At 36.3% G+C, this 27023-nt stretch overlaps 1 protein-coding gene across 2 annotated transcripts in view; it reads left to right on the top strand.

Moving 5' to 3' along the window:
* Positions 1-733: 733 nt before the first annotated feature.
* ANKIB1 (ankyrin repeat and IBR domain containing 1) overlaps positions 734-27023 on the top strand; it is a gene marked incomplete at both ends in the record, with an annotated part of 85962 nt that continues 59672 nt past the window's right edge. The window contains 2 exons of one of the 2 annotated variants that reach the window (XM_079711435.1): positions 734-936; positions 19485-19785. In XM_079711435.1, the coding sequence (XP_079567561.1) occupies positions 749-936; positions 19485-19785 (489 nt within the window). The remainder of the gene's footprint in view (positions 937-19484; positions 19786-27023) is intronic. The other variant, XM_079711434.1, reaches the window with a different exon arrangement.

Genomic DNA, 27023 nt, shown 5'->3' with positions numbered 1-27023 from the left:
CCTCCATTCTTTTTCTGAGGTCTTGGATCGTCTTCACTATCATTTTTCTGAATTCTTTTTCTGGAAGGTTGCCTATCTCCTCTTCATTTAGTTGTTTTTCTTGGGTTTTATCTTGTTCCTTCATCTGGTACATAGCCCTCTGCCTTTTCATCTTGTCTATCTTTCTGTGAATGTGGTTTTTGTTCCATAGGCTGCAGGATTATAATTCTTCTTGCTTCTCTGGAGTTCCTATATGAGGATAATTTCCTACATTTTTCACTATCCTACAAATTGGCTGAGTCAGATTTATACATAATTTATACAGGGATTTACGTGTATTCATCCATAGATTTTAATCAAGCTCATTTCCTGCCTATGTGAAGGAGAAACTTGAAAAGCACATATATGTAAGTAACTTTTATAGTATAAAGTGCAGCCTGTGAAACCATAACAGTTTCTGAGTGCAAAAATGTTACAGTTTAACAAGTTAATTTTGGCAACATTAAAAATATGAGACTTTTAGGGTATTAAGATAAATTTGGTAAATTTAGTATAATTTGTTCCCTTACATATGCTTCCTAGATTTTATTAGTGTTCCTAATTATGATACTGTTTCTTTAGGATACTGCTTCATAATTAGTTTTTCACAATCTAATTTAATAATTTTTTCCTCCATTAGAATGTGAAACATGTTGTAGAAGCATTCAAGAAGTGGCTGAAGGGGGAAGGAAAAAGTGCCACTGCCTATCAGAAAAAAACAAAACAAAACATGGGAAATACAACCACCAAATTCCGTAAAGCACTCATCAATGGTGATGAAAACCTGGCCTGCCAAATATATGAAAACAACCCTCAGCTAAAAGAATCCCTTGATCCAAATACATCTTACGGGGAGCCCTACCAGCACAATACGCCATTACACTATGCTGCTAGACATGGAATGAATAGAATATTAGGGTAAGTATTACTGTAAACCAATGGATAACAAATTAGAGAAAGGGAAAATAAAAACCCTGATCTATAGAAAATATATGCATACATGTGTGCATGTTATGTGGTATTGTAGTGAATTAAACTTTCTAGAATTGAATATACCTAAAGTATTAAGTATGATTTTTTATTATGCCTAAATTAGACCAAAGGTTTCAGTAGTGAGGTTAGTTCACATATTCTTTTTACTGTAAATACATTTTGATCCTCAGTATGTTTCATAGTATGAACTTTTTATAATAGTATAGTGTTTAATTTACATTTCAATTCTAGAAAAGTACTTATCAACTCTCAAAAAATTGCAGGGAATCGTGCCCTAGGCAATTTAAGTTGAAAAATGAATGTGTTTACCTTACTTATTCATGATCAGATTTGAGTTTCCTTCTTTTAATGGGGTTCAGTTACTTGAAAAAACTTTTCTAAAAGCAAAACATTTCCTTGAAACTGAAAATACTAAGAAACTTAAAAAAAATCTCTTCAACAAGAAAGCATTAGTGGCAGCAAATATGTGAAGATTCTTCCTAATTACATGGTGTCTGCTAGTTTATAAGATGAAAGAAGCAAAGGACAGAAAAGTAGTTCCAAAACAAATTTAGTCTTTAGAAGTAGATTATTCAGTTATGGAAGTCTGATGCTAGAAGAGAAAGAAACACTTCTTTGCTTATGCAGTGAAATATAATTTTTCAACTAGTATCCTGAGCACTTTAGAACTTGCCAGAAAACTTTTCAATCCTTTCTCTGTTTCTTTTTATACAAAGTTGTCATTCAAAATAAGCTGCTCTTTTTGGTATCCCTGAATCATGCCATGTGTGTTCTGTCTGCCATGTTCATTGTGCTCTTTCTGCCAGGAGTATCCCACTCCTCTCAGCTTTCTCTTTCTTACATAAATTTTAGCCTTCCTTCAAGGTCCTAGGCACACGTTATCTATCTTCTTAGCCTGTCACAACCCATAGGAACTTCAGTCTTTTTTTGAACTTCTATGGTTCTTTTTTGTTTGTTTGTATTACTTGTTTGGTATACACTATGTCATTGTATTTTATAATTTTGTGTAACTTCTCTTTGCCTACCTAAATTACAGCTTTTTTAAAGGACCTTCTTTATACTTCTAGCATCTAGCATAGTATCTTACACAAAGTAAGTAGAAATTTTATAAAATCATGGCACAGGAAATATCTTTATGATCAGGATTTGTGAATGAGAAAAATTCCATAAATAATTTACGTTTATCCAGGCCTATGACTATCAAGTAGTTATTTTTGTAACCTCTTAAAAATAAAATAGGTATTTCTTGACTTAAAAACAGGTATTTCTATAACCTCTCCTTTTTTCATTTATCTTTTATTTTCATTTCTTGTAAAATACCCACTTAGAAGCCACCTCCAACTCATCTTGTTATATTTTTTCTTCCGAAACTGAGTCTTCCCTATGTTAATGATACTAACATATTGTACTAATAAAATAATGGCAAACACATTGAGGCCTTGCTATTTTCTTTCTTGTTTGTTTGTTTTTCTTTGTTTGTTTTGTTTTTATTTCCATTACTCTAGGAGGTGGATCAAAAAAGATCTTGCTGTGATTTATGTCAAAGAGTGTTCTTCTTATGTTGTCCTGTAAGAGTTTTATAGTGTCTGGTCTTACATTTAGGTCACTAATCCATTTTGAGTTTATTTTTGTGTATGGTGTTAGGGAGTGTTCTAATTTCATTCTTTTACATGTAGCTGTCCAGTTTTCCCAGCACCACTTATTAAAGAGACTGTCTTTTCTCCATTGTATATCCTTGCCTCCTTTGTCATAGATTAGTTGACCATAGGTGCGTGGGTTTATCTCAAGGCTTTCTATCTTGTTCCATTGATCTGTGTTTCTGTTTTTGTGCCAGTACCATATTGTCTTGATTACTGTAGCTTTGTAGTGTAGTCTGAAGTCAGGGAGTCTGATTCCTCCAGCTCCGTTTTTTTCCCTCCAGACTGCTTTGGCTATTTGGGGTCTTTTGTGTCTCCATACAAATTTTAAGATTTTTTGTTCTAGTTCTGTAAAAAATGCCATTGGTAATTTGATAGGGATTGCATTGAATCTGTAGATTGTTTTGGATAGTATAGTCATTTTCACAATGTTGATTCTTCCAATCCAAAAACATGGTATATCTCTCCATCTGTTGGTATCATCTTTAATTTCTTTCATTAGTGTCTTATAGTTTTCTGCATACAGGTCTTTTGTCTCGCTAGTTAAGTTTATTCCTAGGTATTTTATTCTTTTTGTTGCAATGGTAAATGGGAGTGTTTCAATAATTTCTCTTTCAGATTTTTCATCATTAGTGTATACGAATGCAAGAGATTTCTGTGCATTAATTTTGTGTCCTGCAACTTTACCAAATTCATTGATAAGCTCTAGTAGTTTTCTGGTGGCATTTTCAAGATTCTCTATGTATAGAATCATGTCATCTGCAAACAGTGACAGTTTTACTTCTTCTTTTCCAATTTGTATTCCTTTTATTTCTTTTTCTTCTCTGATTGCCATCACTAGGACTTCTAAAACTATGTTGAATAATAGTAGTGAGAGTGGACATCCTTATCTTGTTCCTGATCTTAGAGGAAATGCTTTCAGTTTTTCACCATTGAGAATGATGTTTGCTGTGGGTTTGTCGTATATGGCCTTTATTATGTTGAGGTAGGTTCCCTCCATGCCCACTTTCTGGAGAGTTTTTATCATAAATGTGTGCTGAATTTTGTCCAAAGCTTTTTCTGCATCTATTGAGATGATCATATGGTTTTTATTCTTCAATTTGTTAATATCATGTATCCCATTGATTGATTTGCATATACTGAAGAATCCTTGCACCCCTGGGATAAATCCCACTTGATCATGGTGTATGATCCTTTTAATGTTTTGTTGGATTCTGTTTGCTAGTATTTTGTTGAGGATTTTTGCATCTATATTCATCAGATACTGGTCTGTAATTTTCTTTTTTTGTAGTATCTTTGTCTGCTTTTGGTATCAGGGTGATGGTGAGGCCTTCCTATTTTCTAGGCACTATTAACAGTGCTCTACATGCATTGTCTCACTTAATCCTCATTACAGCTCTATGAGGTCGTTAATCATCTGCATTTCAGAGGTGAGAAAACTGAAGCACAGAAAGATTAAGCAACTTGTCAGAACTCTGGAGCTTGTAAATGGCAAAGCCCAGGCAGATGACTGTAGGCTGTAGGCTTTTCAACACTGTGATAGCCTCTTATCTCTATAGTCAAATAAGCCTATATGTCAGGGCTGCCTAAAACACTTATTAGCAAAACAAATTAGTCACTCTGAACTTAAGTTTCCCTGTCTATAAAATAGATACACATAAAACTGGTGGGACAATTAATGTGTTATATGTCTCATGATGCCTAGCATATAATATTATTACTTCTCACATTTGTAACCCTAAATAACTTCCAGTCATCCTTGACTTACTCCTTACTCTTCCTTTACCTAACCTGCTACTAATGCAAAGTTCACTAAGTCTTATCTCTTGGATTCTCTTCTTTGCATTCCCATTGCCCCAAGCTTTGTTCACTCTTACCAACCCCTTCTTCCAATACTGAAAATACCTGACTCCTAAATGATCTTTTTGCAAGTCTTTTTCTCCTATAATCTCATGTCCAGGTTAATCTTGCTAAAAGTATAGCCTTTTCAATGTTCTATCTTGAGAAAACTGTAACTACACTACTATCTGCCTTATTCTATTTGGCTTCTGAAGCCAACTTTTCTCTGCCCTAATTCTACTGATTCAGCCTAATCTCTCATCGTTCTCTAACATGATCATATCAGTCAAACTGGTTACCCTCCCTCTCGCTTTCCCCACTTTTAAAAATGCCACCCCCTTAGCTTCATTCCTGTTAGTCCTTGATTCTGAAATGTCTTCTTTCTTCTCTAATTTCTTGTCCTTTAAGTCCTCACTTGGTTTCTGTCTTTTCATGAATTCATTACCAACTATTCTGACCTGCAGTATTCTTTGTGTTCTCTGAAATTTCTACAACTTAGATTTTAAACCATCCAATTGTCATTAAACTCATCTCTTTGACTAGATTGTAAATATTACAAATACACTGCTACACAATTAGTAATGCTCTCAATAGATTAACTCTTGATTACTTAATCTATTAAGGCTTTCTTTTTTTGAGTTGAACATTTTCAGTGAAATTACAAAACCATTGCTTTAACTTCTGAATATTGAACACTATAATAATTTTAATATCAAGTCTTGTTATGTGATTAATTAAAACTTGCTTAGAATACCAAGGTAAAATGTATTTAAATATTATTTTTACTAAGGTAATATATATATTTTAACATAAAATAAATCAAGTAGCAAAATATATTCTAACCATTTATAGTGTAATTTAAAATATACTTTATGAAATTAGAAAACATTGTATAAGAAAGTTATCTAATCCAGTGAGTCTTTTTTTTTAATTTATTTTATTCAAGTATAGTTGATTTACAATGTTGTATTAATTTCTGCTGTACAGCAAAGTGATTCAGTTATGTGTGTGTATATATATATATATATATATATATATATATATACACACACATTCTTTTTCACACTCTTTTCCATTATGGTTTATCACAGGATATTGAATATAGTTCCCTGTACTGTACAGTAAGACCTCGTTTATCCATTCTGTATATACCAATTTGTATCTGCTAATGCCAAACTCCCACTCCTACCCTCTCCTACCCCCACCCCCTTGGCAACCACCAGTCTATTCTGTGTCCCTGATTTTGTTTCTGTTTCCTAGATAGGTTCATTTATGTAATATTTTAGATTCCACATATCATGATATCATATGGTATTTGTCTTTGTCTTTCTGACTTACTTACTTAGTATGGTGATCTCTAGGTCCATCCACGTTGCTGCATATGGCATTGTTTCTTTCTTTTTTATGGCTGAGTAGTATTTCATTGTGTATATGTACCACATCTTCTTTATCCATTCATCTGTTGATGGACATTTAGGTTGTTTCCATATGTAATCCCGTGAGTTTTAAAGTGTGTTCTGAGGACTCCTAGATTCTGAGACTCTTTCAAGGAGGTGCAGTAGGTCAAAACTATTTTTATACTAATTTTAAGATGTTATTTGCCTTTTTTTCACTGCGTTGACATTTGCAGTTATATATACAAAAAACAGAGGATAAAACTGCTGACGCCTTTAGATGAATCAAGGAAGTGGCACCAAACTTTACTAGTAATTGAATTCCTCTCTGCCGGGGTCTTGCTGTTTAAAAAAAAAAAAAAAAAAAAAAAGCAGTTTCACTTAAAATGTCCTCAGTGAAGCAGTAAAACTACTAATTTTATTTAATCTCCATCCTCAAGTACACATCTTTTTAATATTCTATGTGACAAATATGAAGAATTCATAAATCACTTCTGCTGCTGTATGATGATAGGTTTGAGAAAGAGCATTTGTACTTTTGTTTGAGGTATGAGTTGAACTACTTATATTTTTGTGAAACAACATTTTAAATTAACAACATTCAGACTGGGATACTGGCTGGCTGACATTTTTCTTGAAAATGTATTAAATAAGTGAGCCTATCAACTCAAGGGAAAACTAAGTATTTGTTGCTAATGATAAAATTTGAGTTTTCAAGTGAATATTGGAATTTTGAAAACTTATATTTGCTGCCTTCAGCTTGATAGTTTCCCATTACTTAGGGACTTTTCTGAATAAGAGTGGTGGTGATATAAATTAATATGATTTTTAAAAATATTGTATAATGAAATGTGACAAAAATCTAGAAGCTCTGCATAACTCACTGAATTAGTATTTTTCAGAAGATCAGTATATGGTTTTTTACAATTATGCATGGGTAAAAGATTTATTCAGAATTCAAGGTAGACCAGTGGATTTTAATGTAACAGAGTACAAAAGTTCATTTCTTAAGATATCATATTTTATATTGCAAGTAATCTTTAAGAAATGACCACTTATTGAATTTTTAGCATAGTATCAAATGTGACTATTCACAGTTATTTGAAAAGGCTATTTTAAAATACTTCTCCCTTTTGTGATTTATAAGGCTGGATTTTTTTCATATGCTTGAACCCAAATGACACATATCACAACAGATTGAATGCTATGAGAATCTGTCTGTCTTCTATTAGCCAGATATTAAATAAAATTTATAAACATGTAAAACAATGCCATTGTGCTCACTTAATTTTCAAAAAATATATAGTTATTTTTTCATTTTAAGATATTAGGAATGTTAACTGTGTAATGATATTAGGAATATTAAATATGTAATGAGTTTATTTTTTTAATTAATAAATGTTTTTAAATATCTTTTAATTTTTAATATGAATATCTATATAACTCACATAAACAAAGGTTCTTAGGAATCTTTTCATTTTTAAATTTTTATTGGAGTATAGTTGATTTACAATGTTGTGTTTCTGCTGTACAGCAAAGTGAATCAGTTATACATGTACATATATCCACTCTTTCTTAGATTCTTTTCACACTACAGAGTATTGAGTAGAGTTCCCTGTAATATACAGTAGGTCCTTATTAGTTATCTATTTTATATATAGTAGTGTGTATATGTCAACCCCAATCTCCCAATAGGAATCTTCAGTAATTTTTAAAGTTGTGAAAGTTGTAAAAGTCTACTACCAAAAAGTTTAAAAATTGCCGATCTGATCAATATTCCTGGTTCCTCTAAGAAGGAATATATCTGTCTCCATCCTCTGGTTATCATTCTATTGAATGAGTATTTAAAGACCTAAAGAAAAGGTGACTATACATTCTCTTTTAATTACTGTTTTTATGATTTAGCCATATACTTTACACTCATATTTTTACTTTATACTTAACTTTCAACTTCAGCCTAAAGTGGTGTTTTCTTTTAATTTTTATTGGAGTATAGTTGCTTTACAATATTGTGTTAGTTTCTACTGTACAGCAAAGTGAATCAGCAATACGTATACATATATCCCCTCTTTTTTGAATTTCCTTCCCATTTAGATACCACACAGCATTGAATAGAGTTCCCTGGGCTATATAGTAGGTTCTCATTAGTTATCTATTTTATACATAGTATCAATAGTGTATATATGTCAATCCCAGTCTCCCAATTCATCCCAACCTGCCTTATCCCTTTAGTATCCATACATTTGTTCTCTATGTCTGTGTCTCTATTTCTGCTTTGTATATAAGATTGTCTAAACCAACTTTTTCAGATTCCACATATATGCTTTAATATACGATATTTGTTTTTCTCTTTCTGACTTACTTCACTCTCTATGAGTCTCTAGGTCCATCCATGTCTCTACAAATGACCCAGTTTCGTTCCTTTTTATGGCTGGGTAATATTCCATTGTATATATGTACCACATTTTCTTGATTCATTCCTCTGTTGATGAACATTTAGATTGCTTCCATGTCCTGGCTATTGTAAATAGTGCTGCAATGAATATTGGGGGTGCGTGTGTCTATGCCCAGTAATGGGATTGCTGGGTTATATGGTAGTTCTGTTTTTAGTTTTTTAAGGAATCTCCCTACTGTTCTCCATAGTGGCTGTATCAATTTACATTCCCATCAACAGTGCAAGAGGTTTCCCTTTTCTCCACAACCTCTCCAGCATTTATTGTTTGTGGATTTTTTGATGATGGCCATTCTGACCCGTGTGAGGTGATACCTCATTGTAGTTTTGATTTGCATTGCTCAAATAATCAGTGGTGTTGAGCATCTTTTCTTGTGTTTGTTGGCCATCTGTATGTCTTCTTTGGAGAAATGTCTGTTTAGGTCTTCCACCCATTTTTTGATTGGGTTTGTTTTTTTAATATTGAGCTGCATGAGCTGTTTGTATATTTGGAGATTAATCCTTTGTTAGTTGCTTTGTTTGCAAATATATTCTCCCATTCTGAGGGTTGTCTTTTCATGTTGTTTATGCTTTCCTTTGCTGTGCAAAGCTTTTTAAGTTTAATTAGGTCCCATTTCTTTATTTTTGTTTTTATTCTCATTATTCTAGGAGGTGGATCAAAAAAGATCTTGATGCAATATATGTCAAAGAGTGTTCTGCTTATGTTTTCCTCTAAGAGTTTTATAGTGTCTGGCCTTTCATTTACGTCTTTAATCCATTTTGAGTTTATTTTTGTGTATGCTGTTAGGGAGTGTTCTAATTTCATTCTTTTACATGTAGCTGTCCAGTTTTCCCAGCACCACTTATTGAAGAGGCTGTCTTCACTCCATTGTATATACTGGCCTTTTTTGTCATAGATTAAGTGACCATAGGTGCATGGGTTTATCCCTGGGCTTTCTATCCTGAACCATTTATCTATATTTCTGTTTTTGTGCCAGTACCATACTGTCTTGATTATTGTAGCTTTGTAGTATAGTCTGAAGTCATGGAGTCTCATTCCTCCAGCTCCATTTCTTTTCCTCAAGATTGCTTTTGCTATTCGAGGTCTTTTGTGTTTCTATGCAAATTGTAAAATTTCTTGTTCTTTTCTATGAAAAATTCCATTGGTAATTTGATGGGGATTGCACTGAATCTGTAGATTGCTTTGGGTGTATAGTCATTTTCACAATATTGATTCTTCCAATCCAAGAACATGATAAATCTCACCATATGTTTGTGTCATCTTTGATTTCTTTCATCATTATCTTATAGTTTTCTGTGTACAGGTCTTCTGCCTCCTTAAGTAGGTTTATTCCTAGGTATTTTATTCTTTTTGTTGCAATGGTAAATGGGATTGTTTCCTTAATTTCTCTTTCTGATCTTTCATTGTTAGTATATAGGAATACAAGAGATTTTTGAGTATTAATTTTGTATCCTGCAACTTAACTAAATTCATTAATTAGCTCTAGTAGCTTTTTGGTGGCATCTTCAGGATTTTCTATGTATAGTGTCATGTCATCTGCAAACAGTGACAGTTTTACTTCTTCTTTGCCAATTTGGATTCCTTTTATTTCTTTTTCTTCTCTGATTGCTGTGACTAGGACTTCCAATACTATGTTGAATAATTGTGGTGAAGTGGGCACCCTTGTCTTGTTCCTGATTTTAGAGGAAATGCTTTCAGTTTTTTACCATTGACAGTAATGTTTGCTGTGGTTTTGTCATATATGGCCATTATTATGTTGAGATAGGTTCCCTCTGTGCTCACTTTCTGGAGAGTTTTTATCATAAGTGGATGTTGAATTTTGTTGAAAGCTTTTTCTGCATCTATTGAGATGATCGTATGGTTTTTATTCTTCAATTTGTTAATATGGTGTATCACATTGATTGATTTGCATATATTGAAGAATCCTTGCATCCCTGGGATAAATCCCACTTGATCATGGTGTATGATATTTTTAATGTGTTACTGGATTCAGTTTGCTAGTATCTTGTTGAGGATTTTTGCATCTATGTTCATCAGTGATATTGGCCTGTAATTTTCTTTTTTTGTGATATCTTTGTCTGGTTTTGGTATCAGGGTGATGGTGGCCTCATAGAATGAGTTTGGGCACGTTCCTCCCTCTGCAATTTTTTGGAAGAGTTTGAGAAGGATGCGTGTTAGCTCTTCTCTAAATGTTTGATAGAATTCACCTGTGAAGCCATCTGGTTCTGTACTTTTGTTTGCTGGAAGATTTTTAATTACAGTTTCAATTTCATTACTTGTGATTGGTCTGTTCATATTTTCTATTTCTTCCTGGTTCAGTCTTGGAAGGTTGTAGTTGTTTAAGAATTTGTCCATTTCTTCCAGGTTGTCCATTTTATTGGCATATAGTTGCTTGTAGTAGTCTTTTATGATCCTTTGTATTTCTGTGGTGTCAGTTGTAACTTCTCCTTTTTCATTTTTAATTTATTGATTTGAGTCTTCTCCCTTTTTTTCTTGAAGATTCTGGCTAAAGGTTTATCAATTTTGTTTATCTTCTCAAAGAATCAGCTTTTAGTTTTATTGATCTTTGCTATTGTTTCCTTCATTTCTTTTTCATTTATTTCTGATCTGATCTTTATGATTTCTTTCTTCTGCTAACTTTGGTTTTTTTGTTCTTCTTTCTCTAATTGCTTTAGATGTAAGGTTAGGTTGTTTATTTGAGATGGTTCTTGTTTCTTGAGGTAGGATTGTATTGCTATAAACTTCCCTCTCAGAACTGCTTTTGCTGCATCCCATAGGTTTTGGGTCATTGTGTTTTCATTGTCATTTGTCTCTAGGTATTTTTTAATTCCCTCTTTGATTTCTTCGATGATCTCTTGGCTCTTTAGTAGCATATTGTTTAGCCTCCATGTATTTGTGTTTTTTAGTTCTTTCCCTATAATTCATTTCTAATCTCATAGTGTTGTGGTTGAAAAAGATACTTGATATGGTTTCAATTTTCTTAAATTTGCTGAGGCTTGATTTGTGACCCAAGATGTGATCTATCCCGTGGAATGTTTTCTGTGCACTTGAGAGTAAAGTGAATTCTGCTACTTTTGGACAGAATGTCCTATAAATATCAATTAAGTCTCTCTGGTCCAATGTGTCATTAAGGCTTGTGTTTCCTTATTAATTTTCTGTCTGGATGATCTATCCATTGGTGTAAGTGGAGTGTTAAAATCCCCCACTATTTTTGTGTTACTGTTGATTTCCCCTTTTATGCCTGTTAGGGTTTGCCTGATGTATTGAGGTGCTCCTATGTTGGGTGCATAAATGTTTACAATTGCTATATCTTCTTCTTGGACTGTTCCCATAATCATTATGTAGTGTCCTTCCTTATCTCTTGTTAGTCTTTATTTTAAAGTCTATTTTGTCTGATATGAGTATAGCTACTCCAGGTTTCTTTTGATTTCCATTTGCATGGAATATCTTTTTCTGTCCCCTCACTTTCAGCCTGTATGTGTCCCTAGGTCTGAAGTGGGTCTCCTGTAGACAACATATATGTGGGTCTTGTTTTTGTATACATTTATCCAGTCACTGTCTTTTGATTGGAGCATTTAATCCATTTACATGTAAGGTAATTATTGATATGTATGTTTCTATTACCATTTTCTTAATTGTTTTGGGGTTTTTTTTGTAGGTCTTTTTCTTCTCTTGAGTTTCCCACCTAGAGAAGTTCTTTTAGCATTTGTGGCAAAGCTGGTGTGGTGGTGGTGAATTCTCTTAGCTTTTGCTTGTCTGTAAAGCTTTTGATTTCTCCATCAAATCTGAATGAGAACCTTGTTGGGTAGAGTAATCTTGGTTGTAGGTTTTTCCCTTTCATCACTTTAAATATATTTTGCCACCCCCTTCTTGCCTGCAGAGTTTTTGCTGAAAGATCAGCTGATAACTTTATGGGGATTCCCTTGTATGTTATTTGTTGCTTTTCCCTTGTTGCTTTTAATTTTTTTTCTTTGTATTTAATTTTTGTTAGCTTGGTTAATCGTGTCTCATCTGTTTCTCCTTGGGTTTATCCTGTCCAGGACTCTCTGCGCTTCATGGACTTGATGACTATTTCCATCCCCATGTTAGGGAAGTTTTCCACTATAATCTCTTCACATATTTTCTCAAACCCTTTCTCTTTCTCTTCTTCTGGGACCCCGATAATTGAAATGGCGGTGCGTTTAATCTTGTCCCAGAGGTCCCTGTGACTGTCTTCACTTCTTTTCATTCTTTTTTCTTTATTCTGCTCTGTATTAGTTATTTCCACTATTTTATCTTCCAGGTCACTTATCCGTTCTTCTGCCTCAGTTGTTCTGCTGTTGATTCCTTCTAGTGTATTTTAATTTTCATTTATTTTGTTGTTCATCACTGTTCGTTTGTTCTTTAGTTCTTCTAGGTCCTTGTTAAATATTTCTTGTATTTTCTCCATTCTACTTTCAAGATGTTGGATCATCATTTCTACCATTACTCTGAATTCTTTTTCAGGTAGCTTGCCTATTTCCTCTTCATTCATTTGGTTGTGGGTTTTTATCTTGCTCTTTTGTCTGCAGCACATTTCTTCTCTCATTTTTTCTAACTTGCTGTGTTTTGTCTCCTTTTGTCAGGCTGCAGGGTCGTAGTTCCTCTTGCTTCTGGTGTCTGCTCCCAGTGGGCGAGGTTGGTTCAGTGGCTTGTGTAGGCTTCCTGGTGGCGGGGACTGTGTTCTGGTGGGTGGAGCTGGATCTTGTCCCTCTGTTGGGCAGGGCCCCGTCAAGTGGTGTGTTTTGGGGTGTCTCTGGGCTTAATACGACTTTAGACACCTGTCTCTGGTGTTTTCTTTTTTCTTAATTGTTTGGAGATCAGTGGCTCATAATTTCTTTATTAAAACCTTTAATATCCTATACTAGAATCAGAAATTACCTTATTGCTCTCCTTTCCTAAGAATAAGCAACTCTCATTTCTTTAATCTGTGTATCTTTTGTTTTTCAAACTTTATTTAGGTAGTACAGAGAAAACCACAAATCATGATTATTTTAAATGATTAGTTGATTTTGGAATTAAATTACTCTTCTTAACACTATGTCATATAGAATAAGGATAAATAGCATTTACACATCATCATTAAGTAAAATACCAACTCTGTTTTATCTGTTTGTGTTTTAGATAGCTTCAGTTATTTCACCGTGTGTAACCTTGCTTAAACTTTCTAACAAATTGATGGCCATTATTTTCTCATGCTGCCTCATGTAATCTGGCATACCTGCCTGCTAACTTCAGTATAAACCCTGGCTAAGCTTGCCTAGATTCCTGACACATGACATATATGGGTATACAAAGGAATATGCCTAACCAGAGACAAAATACTTTAGTTCCCATAAAGTAAATTACCCATTTGCAGTAAGGCCTTATTTTATCCCCATTTCCTTTAGTTTTATGGTACCTGCAACAGCAGGCATAACTTTTCCCTCTTCTCGGGCAGAATAATACAGTAAAAGAAGGGTAGTTTACAGTTTAGGAGCTACTTTGCCTCTGTATCTCTCTGAACCTAGTTTACATTATACCATATCACAGTGCTTCTTTCATGGGAAACTAAATTCATATTCATAAATAGTTACTACTTAATGTAGCAAAAAGACTGTTTAGACTTTGGAGTCAGCATGTTCTAGTTTGGATATACAGTTCATTAATTGTAGCTTCTTAGGAAAGTCATATATAAAATGGGGAATTAGAGTGCTTATTCCTTAAATTTTACAGGATAACTTCTTGTGCTTCCTTGGAAATAAAAGGGGCCTGTCTTTTGGTATAAATAAAATATAAAATTTTTATTAGAGCATGTCTTTATCAAAGTATATGTTAATACTAAACTTTGAGAATCAAATAGAGTTTCCAGTTATTGATATCTATTTTTGGACTCATATTTCAGGAGTTATTAAATTCTTTTAAATGATTCAATGCAGTTCTCCTCTCCTAACCTCCCTTGTATGCAAACACTATAAGGGCAGGGAGTTAATCTGTTTTCTTAACAATATGCCTAACTTCTAAAATAGTACCTGGCAAACAGCGACTACTCAAAAATAATGTTGCATGGAAGAAAAGTTTTAAAAGCAACTGAAAGTGTATGTGTATGTTAAGTGACTGGGAGGATAAGAGGGTTATGGCAAGAAACTGAGGCCCTAAGAGAGAAGACTGTTATTTTGGGGGGAGCTCAATTGAATATGAGATAATGATGAAATATGCAAGAGAAATGGGGCTCTGAGAAGTTAGAATATGGTCTAAAGGTCACATTAGACAGAGTGAAAGAGCATTAAGAATTATCACAGAAGTGATAGTAGAAGCACTTTGAGAGAAACCATGATTCTGCTACCACTGTCTATCATTTGGGTTCTGATAAAAGTTTACAGCTTACAAAGTGTATTCATAGAAACCATTGAAAGATAAGTGACTTTAAGAGTAGATGTGCTCTCTGAAAGGAGGGAATGTGTACGGAGAAGTAAATAGATTCAGGAAGTGAATTTGCTTCCAGTAAAGGGATAGGAAAGTGAAGCCATCTTCATGGGTAAAAGATTGTACTGAAAAAAATTAAGAGGTCTGTTAAAAAGATGTGTAGTTATGGAAACCGAGGTGATACAGAGGTCAGGATATAAATGAATTATTAGCAGTTTCAGATTAAAAACAAGAATTGAGGACAGTGATAAGAATTTAGCTCTTAGGAAATTCTTAGTGATGTGAGAGAGTGCAATTTTAGTACAGTGATCAGAATAGGGTCATACTGAAGTAGAGATTAAATGTAGAAGAAATATAGGTAGCAGATATAAACTGACTGTTTGATAATTAACAGTGAAAGAATCTAGAAAAACAGATGGCTTCTGGATGGGTTATTAGGGTCAAATGAAAGGGATTTTTTTTTTCCAGGTTAATGTTTTCCTTACTCCATCTTCCTGCCAATTATCTCCTGTCCTTGTTCCAGAATTAACCTTATATGCAAGTAGTAAAATATACTTCATAATTACCGGCATAGTTATAGAAAGGTGCCTATCTAAAACTTACATATCAATTATAAATTTATAGTTCTGTTTATTCATTCATGTAAATTAAAGAAGACTCTACTTTTGAAATTAAACAGATAATAAAAAAGTAGTAATATGAATCAATAAAATTAGAATATCCAGCTTTACAGTTTTAGTACAAAATATTTATGCAGGTATGGTACTATGTCTAATAAATTTGAGAATCTTTCCTGAATAAATATGTATAAAGAAGCTATTTTAATACTTTAACTTCAGAATAATAACCTTTGTTTGGTTTGATTAATCAGAGTCTAGCAGATTGGGTATAAGAACATTTGCAAAATTATCACACTATCTCTTCCCTGTATTGGGGAGGATCTAGAATTGTTTAATGAGAGAGAGATTGAAAGAGAAAGAGAGCTTTCTCCATATCAACTGACATCCTTCCAACTTGTATTAAATTCCGTGGTGATAATTCCTTGTATTAAATTCCATGGTTTGTTTCTCTCCTGAACAAACTAAAAGAGAAAATAAATGATGTATTGGAAATAGGGATAGGAAAGGCTAAATAAATGTGGTTGTACAGAATCTTATAGACTCTGAATTAATTTTAATAATTTATTTCTAAATTAAATTTTTAAGAATATGAAATCTTTTTTATTCTTAATAATGCCTCTTGGAAGAAGTTTTAATCTTGAACACATTTTTAGAGTATTGTTTAGATTTTGGTTATTCATTATAATCCACTATAATTCAACCATTATAAATACAGGGAAATATTATTGAGAATATTATCATCAGTTGTTGACTTAGGGAAAATATATTTTTCCTTTTTTTTTCTTTTAAACTATGAAGCAACATTATGGTTATATAAATAAAACTACTCACATTCCTGCCTCCCTTAAACAACTGTTAGAATTATTCCGTGTTCTCTTCTAGTTTTAGCTATAAATGTTCATAGATAGACTTTTCAATGACTTTATAATTTATAATTTTCTATTGTATAGAAAGACCATGATTTATGTTTCCCATTTTTCCTATAACCAGACATTTAAGTTACTACAGATTTTTCTATTCAAAATAACAGTATATTGAATGTCATTGTTCCTATAGATTTTTATTCTTTAAGTTATTTCCTTTAGGATAAATTCCAGGAGTAGGTTTACTTGGTCAAAGCCTATCAACCATATATTAGTTGGATATATATATTATATATATTAGGTATATATTTACGTTGATTATATATATAATATATATGTTAGCTATTATGTAACTTGTGTAAGATCATATAGCTAAAAAGTGACAGAGCTGGGATTAGAGTCTGGCAGTCTGTACTAGATACCATGTTCTTTACCAGTCTGCTACACTGCTGGCTTGAGAGATCTAGAATTGTATCTTAAGATATTCCCAATAAAAGTAATATTCATTCAGTTCATCTGTAAAAATTATAGCAAGAGTCTGCTCTGTGTCTGACACTGTATTGGGGATTCAAGAAAGAACAGGATATAGACCCTGCCGTAGAAGGCTGTAAACCCAAGTGGGAGAAGGGAAAAGATATGTAAGAAAGTAACTATGATACAATGTAATGAATTATATAATTAGGATATTATAGGAAGACAAAGAAGGGAAAGACCAAATGCCACTGGAGGAGGCAGCCTAGTGTAAAGAGGCTTCTAAGTAGGGCTGGGTTTGTTTAGATGGCTAGGTCAGGTCTTGGGGAACCAAATAGCAGAGCAAGCAATGAAGAGCCTACAAATGTACTGCAGGGGGTCAGAAGGCCATAAACGCTATGTAGGACTGTAGAGAAAATATGCACAGTTAGGGTTTTCTGAGCAAATTTTACTAGAACTTGGGACCTGGGCTTAAAAGACAAGCCTTGGAAGTTAAACTTTGACTGAGTAGAGATTGAGAACTCCAGAGAGGTTTACCTCTCAGGAGATACATGTTTACATTTGAATAAGGTGTAAAGAGTGGATGAGACCTGAGACCATTGAGACATTCCCTAAGTTGTAAGACTCAGAGATGCTAGTCTTATCTTCTGCCGAGAAACATATTTTACATTCCAAACCATAAGAACCCAGGATCTTCCCTAGGACAATTTGTTCATACTCAGGGATAGGTTCCCCCCCTCCGACACCCCCCGACCCACTTCTCTCCCCACCTCCCCCCATCTCCAGAGGGGAGGAGTTCTGCTCTACAAGCCTTCCAGAGTCTTATTTTTGCAGCTAATTGCTTTATTAACTTCCTATTGTTGCTGTAACAGATTACCACAAACTTGGTGACTTAACACAAATTTACTGTCTTAAAGCTCTGGAGGTCAGAAGTCTGAAATGGCTTCACTGGATTAAACTCAAGGTTTTGGCAGAGCTGTATTCCTTCTGCAGGTTCCTGGGTAGAATCCCTTACCTTACCTTTTCCAGTTTCCAAACCTGCCTGCACTTCTTGGCTTGTGACCCCTTCTACCATTTTTAAAGACAGAAGCATAGCATCTTCCAATATCTCTCTGATTCTCACCCTCCTGTCCTTCTCTTCTAAGGACTCAAGATTACATTGGGCCCACCTGGATAATCTAGGATAATTTCCCAATGTCAAGAACCTTAACTTAATCTTATCTGCGAAGTCCCTTTTACCTTGTAAGGTAACATATTCACAGGTTCCAGGGATTAGGACATAAACCTCTTTGGGGTGGGGACATTAGTCTGCCTGTCACATTCGCCCACAGTGCAGACCCCAGTACATGTATTGTACTGTGATGTCTCATCTGGCTTGGATTGCATTACCCCAGCGGTAAGAGTTGGGTTATGAAGGACTGGCATGGTTATTATAAGTAATAATATTTCATTTGTTTCTGCTTCAGAGACTTCATGTCTTACTTTCAGGCTAGTTTTGAAGGGCTATATTGCTGAGCTGTGTAGAATCTTGAATTATAAAAACAGGAAATATCCAGAGTTGTTCTAAAAGTTGTCTGGGACCTTCTACTACTTTAGGACAGCTCACTCAGCCTTTTTCTCATAAGAGCTTTCCAGCTTGACTAACTCATTCAAATTGAAAAGCCCATCCTAGTTCCTTTTTGGTCAGGGTTTTTGTTTTTTCTTGTTCTAAGCTGAAACTGACCTAAAAACAATTCAGATGAATCTAGGATTTAAGAGTTTGGCTCTGCTTCCTTCCCATTGCTCTTCTGCACTTGGACATAGGAACGCAAATGATACCAGCCCTCCGCAGTAAATGTGACTCATCTTCAGATATGGGACTGTATGCCCATTTCATAGTGTATTTGTGTTGTTTAATACAGGCTGACTGTATTTTAGTAGGTTTTATACAGCTCATTTTCCAGTATCCTATTGCCACTGAACTGGCTCAAATATTAATCCATTGACCCTAGCTCAAGGATGTAGTGGATGCTAGGCACAGATGCTAGGCACAACCCTCAGATCTGGGTTTGGCAGTAGCTAAGGCAGCTCATCTAGACCTATCATTGGTAAGGGCTACCACCTTGGAATTAGATCTTTTTCTCCCAGAACTAACCATAGCTTACTCCCCTCAAAAAGTATTACACCGTGTAATATGTGCCTTATTCTTTCAAAGGCTAGCCAAAGACTTAGGTAGAGAAATTTCTCCTAGATTTAACATTTAACGTTCCCACTAGCTCCCAGACTTATGCATTGCTTGCTTTGCTTATATTGTCACCATCCTTATTAAGTAAGTATGTACTCAAGAGAAAACATAGAGCAGAGCAGTAAAGAAAAAAATTGATGTGCTGTGTTTAACAATGTACCTAAGGCATTTATGTTAACTGACGTATTAGTCTTTAAGTCGCCCTTTCGGTTCCTTTCCTTCTTCCTCCCCTTCCTTTTCTCTTATCTTCCTTGTTTCTTCACTTCTCTTTCATTTTCCTTTTCCTTACCTTTCTTTTTTCTTCCTATGCCTTTTTCTCTTTAATTAGCAAATACTGTAAAGATATTCAACTTTGGTTTTTTGGTATTATTATTCTAGAATGGAGTTTTTTATAACTAAGAATTAGTCATTCAACGTATTTTGAAACAGTGCTTCAATAGAAATTGGATTAGCAGCTTAGAAGTAGAGTTTACCTTTTAAATGTATCTTCTGTGTACTATTTCAAGGTAGGAAAAAACTGATTTTCATCCTTTTCCTTTACCATTTTAGGACCTTTCTTTTTGGTAGAGATGGAAATCCAAATAAACGGAATGTGCACAATGAAACATCTATGCACTTGTTATGTATGGGCCCTCAGATTATGATATCGGAAGGAGCCCTTCATCCTCGCTTAGCACGCCCCGCGGAAGATGATTTTAGAAGAGCAGACTGTCTGCAGATGATTTTAAGATGGAAAGGAGCAAAACTTGACCAAGGCGAATATGAGAGAGCAGCTGTTGATGCCGTTGATAACAAAAAGAACACACCCCTGCACTATGCTGCTGCCTCAGGGATGAAGACCTGTGTAGAGGTAAAACTTTGGTGGTGGCTTTTTTTTTTTAATATTCTGCATGGTAAAATCTGTGTCTTGGTAATGTGTGATAATCAGTTTTGTTTTACTTAACAGTTAATTTAGCTAGTCATTTCTGTCCCTTTTGTGGTTCTAAAAGAATCAGGAGCCCTTGTTTTAGGGAAAACAAACCCATAAACATTCATCCTTGGAAATAAAATGGAATTAGGAGCAATTGAAAATTTGCTAACATTCCTGAAGATAACAGTCATCATACAAACTATCATACTGAGAGTAATAGTTTTAGTAGAGATATGTTCTACATTTTTTGCTTATTTTTAGAAGCCAATTTATAAAATTTATACATATGGCAAATCTTGACAAGTGGGACCTTTAGCTATATATAGAATTGATTAGTTCCCTAAGCAATTGATAAATATTAATGAATACATTTATTGGGATCTTTTAAAAACATATATATATTAAAATATGCTGTTTTTTTCTGTGGAGTCTGCATTAAAGTGCCTGAATACTATATTGTAATTGAGTTTTTCCATATATGTTTTTCATATATATATAAATATCTAACAACAAGCTTAGGTGAAATCAACCATATAGTGTAGGATCTTAACTAAGCTAAGAAATCATTACTCTTTATACTGTCATCACTACTCTGCATACAGAAGAACAGGTTTCTCTCAGCTATGTAGAGGTCAGTCCATACATAATTCTTAGAAGTTCTTTTGTATAGGTGTATTTAAGTTTCAGTGGGGAGAATTCTAGATTGAATCACAGAGTATCCACTTACCAAAAATGTAGGACTTTATTGGAAAAGCAATGATCCAGATTAAATATATATTAATCAGATTAAAATACATATCTGAAAATTTAATATTTCCTTAATCTTATTCATCTATATAAACTTTATACTTCTAAATTGATAAATATACCAAAAAACATGAAGGTCCTTCATTTTCTTACTCGTGTTAAAAGGTTATGGCCATTTAGGGACTTCTCTGGTGGCACAGTGGTTAAGAATCCTCCTGCCAATGCAGGGGACACGGGTTCAATCTCTGCTCCAGGAAGATGCCACATGCTGCGGAGCAACTAAGCCCATGTGCCACAACTACTGAGCCTGCGCTCTAGAGCCCGCAAGCCACAACTACTGAGCCCACACACCAAAACTACTGAAGCCCGCACACCCTAGAGCCTGTGTGCTGCAACTACTGAAGCCCACGCACCCTAGAGCCTGTGTGCTGCAACTACTGAAGCCCGCGAGGTCTAGGGCCTGCGTGCAACAACTGCTGAGCCCATGTGCTGCAACTACTAGAGCCCGTGCAACTAGAGCCTGTGCTCCGCAACAAGAGAAGCCACTGAAGTGAGAAGCCCACACAGGGCAACAAAGAGTAGCCCCCACTCGCCACAACTAGAGAAAGCCGGCGTGCCGCGACGAAGACCCACTGCAGCCAAAAATAAATTAAAAAAAAAAAAAAAGGTTATGGCCATTTATATGATTTCTTTAGTGTATCTGAAGTGTCAGTTATTTTCACTTCTAGAACCTTTCTGATCTTATCTTGTGTTTATTGCTGTTGTTTGTGATACTTATTAATATTTTAGAATCTTTGTCATTTCATCTCTTGGGTTTGTGTCACCTTTGCCCACTAGTTAATTAGTGACAGTCATTAACTTGAAACTAATTTTAAGCTTTGCTTTCTAACTTTGATTCACGGTGTGGTGGAAGGATGTTCTAGGATTTTGCGGGAGGGAGGCTATGGGCAGAATTCCTGAGGCTTTTTACACAAGTCTTTTTGTTATTGTTCTATGCCCACCTCTTATGAAAGAATCACTGCCTATAGTGACTCATCATTGTTGACGGGACTGCATCATATTTCTCAAGTGAGTTAGAGTAGAAAATATCTTATTCTTGATAGTAATAATAATGCTCTTAAACTGCTGCTTTAATATCTTGCTTCCAAAAATTCTCTATAAGCATTGCTTTAGAAGTTGTTCATTTTGAAGTATGTTTGCAATGACATGTTATTAAATTATTTTTAAAAATTGAATGTGGTGTTTTTACCAACATTGTTTTTTGCTCAGTGCAGGGAATTAGTACCAGGTTTATTCTGAGCTGACAGGCCTGATGATTTGCTTGGTGTGAATGTATGTGTAAGTTTTAACTGTTTGATCTGTCAGCAAATCACTTTATACAAACCACACCATTTAATGACTGTTTTCATTTTTTTGTGTTCAGAAGAGCTCTTTGACTTAATGTAAAACACCTCAAATAGAGCCCTATAAATACCTTCATTGCATTTATTCTAGTTGTCATCAACAGATTTTAGCACATCATTTTACCCATATAAAGCTATCTTAAATCTCTTATATATTACTTGACTGTATACCCAGCCTTAGGTCTTAAATGACTTTTGATAATGTTTACTGTTAATTAAACCAGAAGAGTTTCACAGGGAAGTGTACATTAATTTCCAGAGACCTTATGTTTTCTAGTTCTAGTGAGTAAAACAAATACATTGAAATACATAACCTACTATATAACTGTACTTCTTAGAGAATTAGTCCTCAAGTGTCTTAGTGTTTGTATAAGGTCTTCTAACATTCACTGTGCTCATTGGTACCAAGCATGATATAAAGGGTTTGGGTTGAGTAAAAGACTATTATCAGATATTTACTAATTTTTTTCATTAAGCTAAGCTATCATAGTATGGTATATAGGGCACTGGTTTCTAGTCTTGGTCCTCACAGAGACTGTCTGTAAGACCTTGAGCGAATCACTCAACCTCTTTGAGATTATCAGTCTCAACCATCCAATAGGAAACTATCACAGTTATCTCAAAAGACCCCTTTTAGTGCTAATTTTCTCTTAATCTGTGATTGCAGTAAAATATATCCCATTTTCAGTGTCTAGTCTTTGAGGTTAAATTGATTATTTTACTCCATGGTTAAGGCCAAGCTATTTTTTTTTAACTCTTGAGGACATACCTATGGAAATACGTCTTTTCTAGTTGTTGAAGATGTTTTTCTCTCTGTGTGTTTATCTAAGGACAGAGCTGATAAAGTCAACAGCAGACAATTTCACATGTGCATTTAAACACGTACTTTCCTATGGCTCATTATTTTGAACCATATAAATGAAATGTTTAAAAATTTCCCCTCTCTCTGTAATAATTGTGTTCCATAGTCAGCTAAAGGGACACACACATACACACACACATAGAACATAACATAAAAGTATCTTTTTTTAAAATTTATTTATTTTATTTATTTTTGGCTGCATTGGGTCTTCGTTGCTGCAGGCGGTTTTCTTTAGTTGCGGTGAGCGGGGCACACCCCCTATCGCTGCACGTGTGTGGGGGGCCCTGGGGCCCTTGCTGCGGTGGCCTCTTCCCCTGCAGAGCATGGGCTCCAGGCGCACAGGCTTCAGTAGTTGTGGTTCGCCAGCTCTAGAGCACAGGCTCAGCAGCCGCAGTGCATGGGCCTAGCCACTCCCTGGCATGTGGGATCTTCCCGGACCAGGGATTTCTGAGGTCCAGCTCTGTGCAGGTGAAAGGTCCCGCGGGGGTCCTGTTTTCTGCTTCCTAGTCTGGGAGAAGAGAGTGTCTAGATCTCTTTAGGGAAATGCAGGAAGTTCGGCAGCCACAGGAGGACAGGGTAGAGGGAAGACTGAATGTAAATGCCTCCCTCCTTTTTCTCTTGTGCTGCTGGCTGCTGCCTCATGCTTTTTCCTCTTTTTCCTCTTTTTCTATCTCTCACAAGTTGTGCTGAGAGAAAAAACATAGACCGGAAAAGGGATGCACCCTGGACTCTGTGTGTGTGTGTGTGTGTCTGTCTGTCTGTCTGTCTGTCTCTCCAGAGGCTGGAACCACTGGAGGCGGCCCAGGTCCTGATTGGTGGTTGCCATGCAGACCCACCTAAGCCTCTTTCACCTGAGCTGTATTATCTGAAGAGGGCGCCTCTCTGACCTGACAGTCACCTGAGAAGACCAGGGAGTGAGAGCGAGCCTGTGTCCAGATGGCATTCTCTGCCCTGTCCTCCCCCCGCAGGCACTTGGGGTGGCACAAACAGGGAGAGCCAGACCATGCTTGCTGCACCCTCTGTAGAGCCCTAGGTGGACCTGCTCGGGGCAGATGTTTCCAGCTACTTGGTGAATGGTTCCTGGCCAGAACCCACTCTTTCCACCCACTCCCTCCACCAGGAGAGGGGTGATTCAGGAGCAGAGGGCAGGGGCCTTCACCTTTAATCACCACATCCTCACCTGTCCTCCTCTTTGCTAATCGAAATTCTCTCCTTCCCTCAAGTCAAGCTCAAGTGCAGAAAGTTCTTCTGATGTTCTGGAGGAGGGGTGAGGCTAAGGAAATAATCCAGGGAGAGGAGGAAAGATGGACTGTGATTATTGAGTTTGAGGTATTTGAGCTAACATGAGGGGCTGGCAGGAGCCCTCCTGTTGCTGTTCTCCCAAATCCCACATTCACATCTGGGCCTCCTGCCTGTCTCTGTGCTCTGGGTACTGTCACTTGCAGACTGTTCTGGCTTCGGGCCCATGTGGGCCAGACTGCCCCTAACAGACATCAGAAACCGATGCATGCTGCCCTGTGGGGGTCCTCAGGGGTGCTCGAGTGGGCACTAAGCTGCATTGTAATAGACCTCAAGTGATGCTGTACCAGGTACCAGGTGGTAGAGTGACTTCTGGATACACCTTGTCCTGATTATATTGAAAATAAAGCAGAAGGCATCGCCAAGAAGAAATTAAACCATGCCTGATGAGCTGCCTCACACTGCTCACCCGCCTGCCTGCATGTTTTGACTGTGTTCCTAGGTGAAATGCCACTTTGCGCTTGCTCTGTGGCTGGTTCCATTAGGCATATCTGCCGTCCCTCCTCATCCAGCTGCTCAAGCAGGGGTCTTGAGTCAGGAGCTGGACCATATACCTCTCTTGACCAGTTCACAGCCCAACAGTCCCAAAGATTGGGAAGGTCTCTTGGGAACGGGAGACTCCCATGTTTTGAGGAGCTGAAGTTGACCTCCTCGCACTCACAGTTCCCTGGTGGCCTCCACCCCAGGACCAGCTAAGGCCAGAGCAGCCTGGGGTAGGTAGCCAGGAGTCCCCACCTCTGAGCATCCCACCTCTATCCTGACGCAAGGGCAGAAATTCCAAGGCATTTCCATGCTGGGGAGAAGGGAAGAGCGGGATGAGAAGGCTTTGCTCTCCCTTTGGGAAAGTTGCTAAAAAGTGACGAGAAGAGGTCAGTGACTAAGTCACAAATGCGTTCATGCAGCACGTATGTCTAGAGCACTGTTGTGTGCAGGTATACCAGTTGCTGGCTTAGGGTGTGTGATCCCGTTCCCCTCCCCCTCGCTCCACACTTCCCAGCCAAGCCCCCGTGAGGCTGGGTCAGATGAGTAGAAGGTGGAATTCTTGCAGGAGAGTGGAGAGCAGAGACAGTATTAGGGTTCAGAGCTAAATGCCTTTATCTTCCTGCTGTATAATCTTGGGTCCACCACAGACCATTCTAGTTGAATGAAAAAATTCATCCCGTGGATTAGTCTTAAAACCTCACCCTCAAACACACACGCGCGCGTGCACACACACAACGCACACACACACACAATTAATGTAAAAGAGATCATGCCAGTTCTGAGCCATCAAAGGAAGATCCCTCTGCAGCAGTGTGCTAAGGACTCCTGACCTGTGACTTTGGGGAACATGCACATAGATGACCAGGTTCTTAGCATCCTCCCTCTCGACATAGCTGGCCCTTCCCTGTACTTTTCAGTGATGCCTTCAACCAGGAGAGGGGGATCATCCCCTCCCTCCTCCCTCCCCCACCTGCTGCCTTGACACCACAAAGAGGGCTCGATGTTTGTGTTGACTGCTCATTTCTTTTCATCTGTTAACCTGTGGAGGCTTTGTGATTATCCACGCTGAGTGTGAGTTTGTACTGGGGAGAGAAGGTGGTTGTGTTTTTTTTCTCTCATTTGACATCAATGGAAGTTGTCAAAGCATAGGTAAATATTCAGCAACCATTCAAATGGAGAAACACCAGTGGGGCCCATGACATTGCCTCACAAATGGTGTTTGATTAATAAATTGGAGATGTGGAATTGCGAAGCCATTGGTGCAGGGCTGGATTAAAAACATCTTAATCATAGAGTTCTTTTGGGAACTTGCAGGTGTGACAGTATCAGTGGCTAAATATTTTATATATATGTATGTGTATATACATATATATACATTTATAAATATGTGTGTGTGTGTATATATATATATATATATATATATATATATATATATATATATATATATATATGGAATATCTAGCCCTGATATAGGGCTAGATATTCTCATGCTATATTGCTGCCTAGTTGACAGTGGACATTCCAACAGTCTCTCAAATTCAGTGTTTCCAAAACTGTACTCAGTCTTCTCTACCCACCAGTTCCTCCTCTTGACTGCCTTATTCCTATTAATGATGCTACCATTATCCCCATATCTAGTCTTGATACCTGGATTTACCTTGGGGCTGTTTTTGTTTTGTTTTGTTTTTGCGTCAAACTTATGCCACTCATTTGCAGAATTAAACTCTTCCTTGCCGCTTTTGGCCAGCCCCTTCTTTTTATCTCTGTTGGCCACCTTCTAACAACAGGTGCTTATATCAAATCCTCACTTTGTATTTTTCAGAACTTCCTTGAGTAGGAAAATCTGGAGTTTCACAAATATTTATCATTCAAAATTATTTATGAGATAAAAGTAACACAAAGAGGAGTGGGCTGCAATTGTTTGAAAATTAGAAATGCTTATATGTTGAACATTTATTAAGGCAAACTATAATTAAAGCCCCTTTAATTCTAATTTTTTCATATTTAAAAGAATTATTTCAAGGGTAAGCAAACTTTTTTCTGTGAAAGCCCAGATAGTAAATATTTTAGGCAACTGCTCAACTATGCCACAGTATCCTGAAAGCAGCCATAGACCACTGTCTATGTGAGCATGGCAGTGTTCCAATAAAACTTTGTTTATGGGCATTCCCACTTGAATTTCTTATAATTTTCACGTATCACGAAATAATCTTTTGATTCTTTTCAACCATTTTAAGATGTACAAGTAGGTTTTAGTTTGTGGGCTATACAGGAACAGGCAGCAGGCTAGACTTGGCTCACAGGCCTTAGTTTGCAGTGGACCCCTGCATTATGCAAAGATTGGGAGAGGAAACCAAAGTTGACTCCACACTATAGAAGCTTAT

Source organism: Hyperoodon ampullatus, assembly GCF_949752795.1.
Source record: "Hyperoodon ampullatus genome assembly, chromosome: 9".
Lineage (NCBI taxonomy): Eukaryota > Metazoa > Chordata > Mammalia > Artiodactyla > Ziphiidae > Hyperoodon > Hyperoodon ampullatus.
Note: the sequence above shows the minus strand (reverse complement) of the source record. Positions and strands in the feature narration are given on the sequence as shown.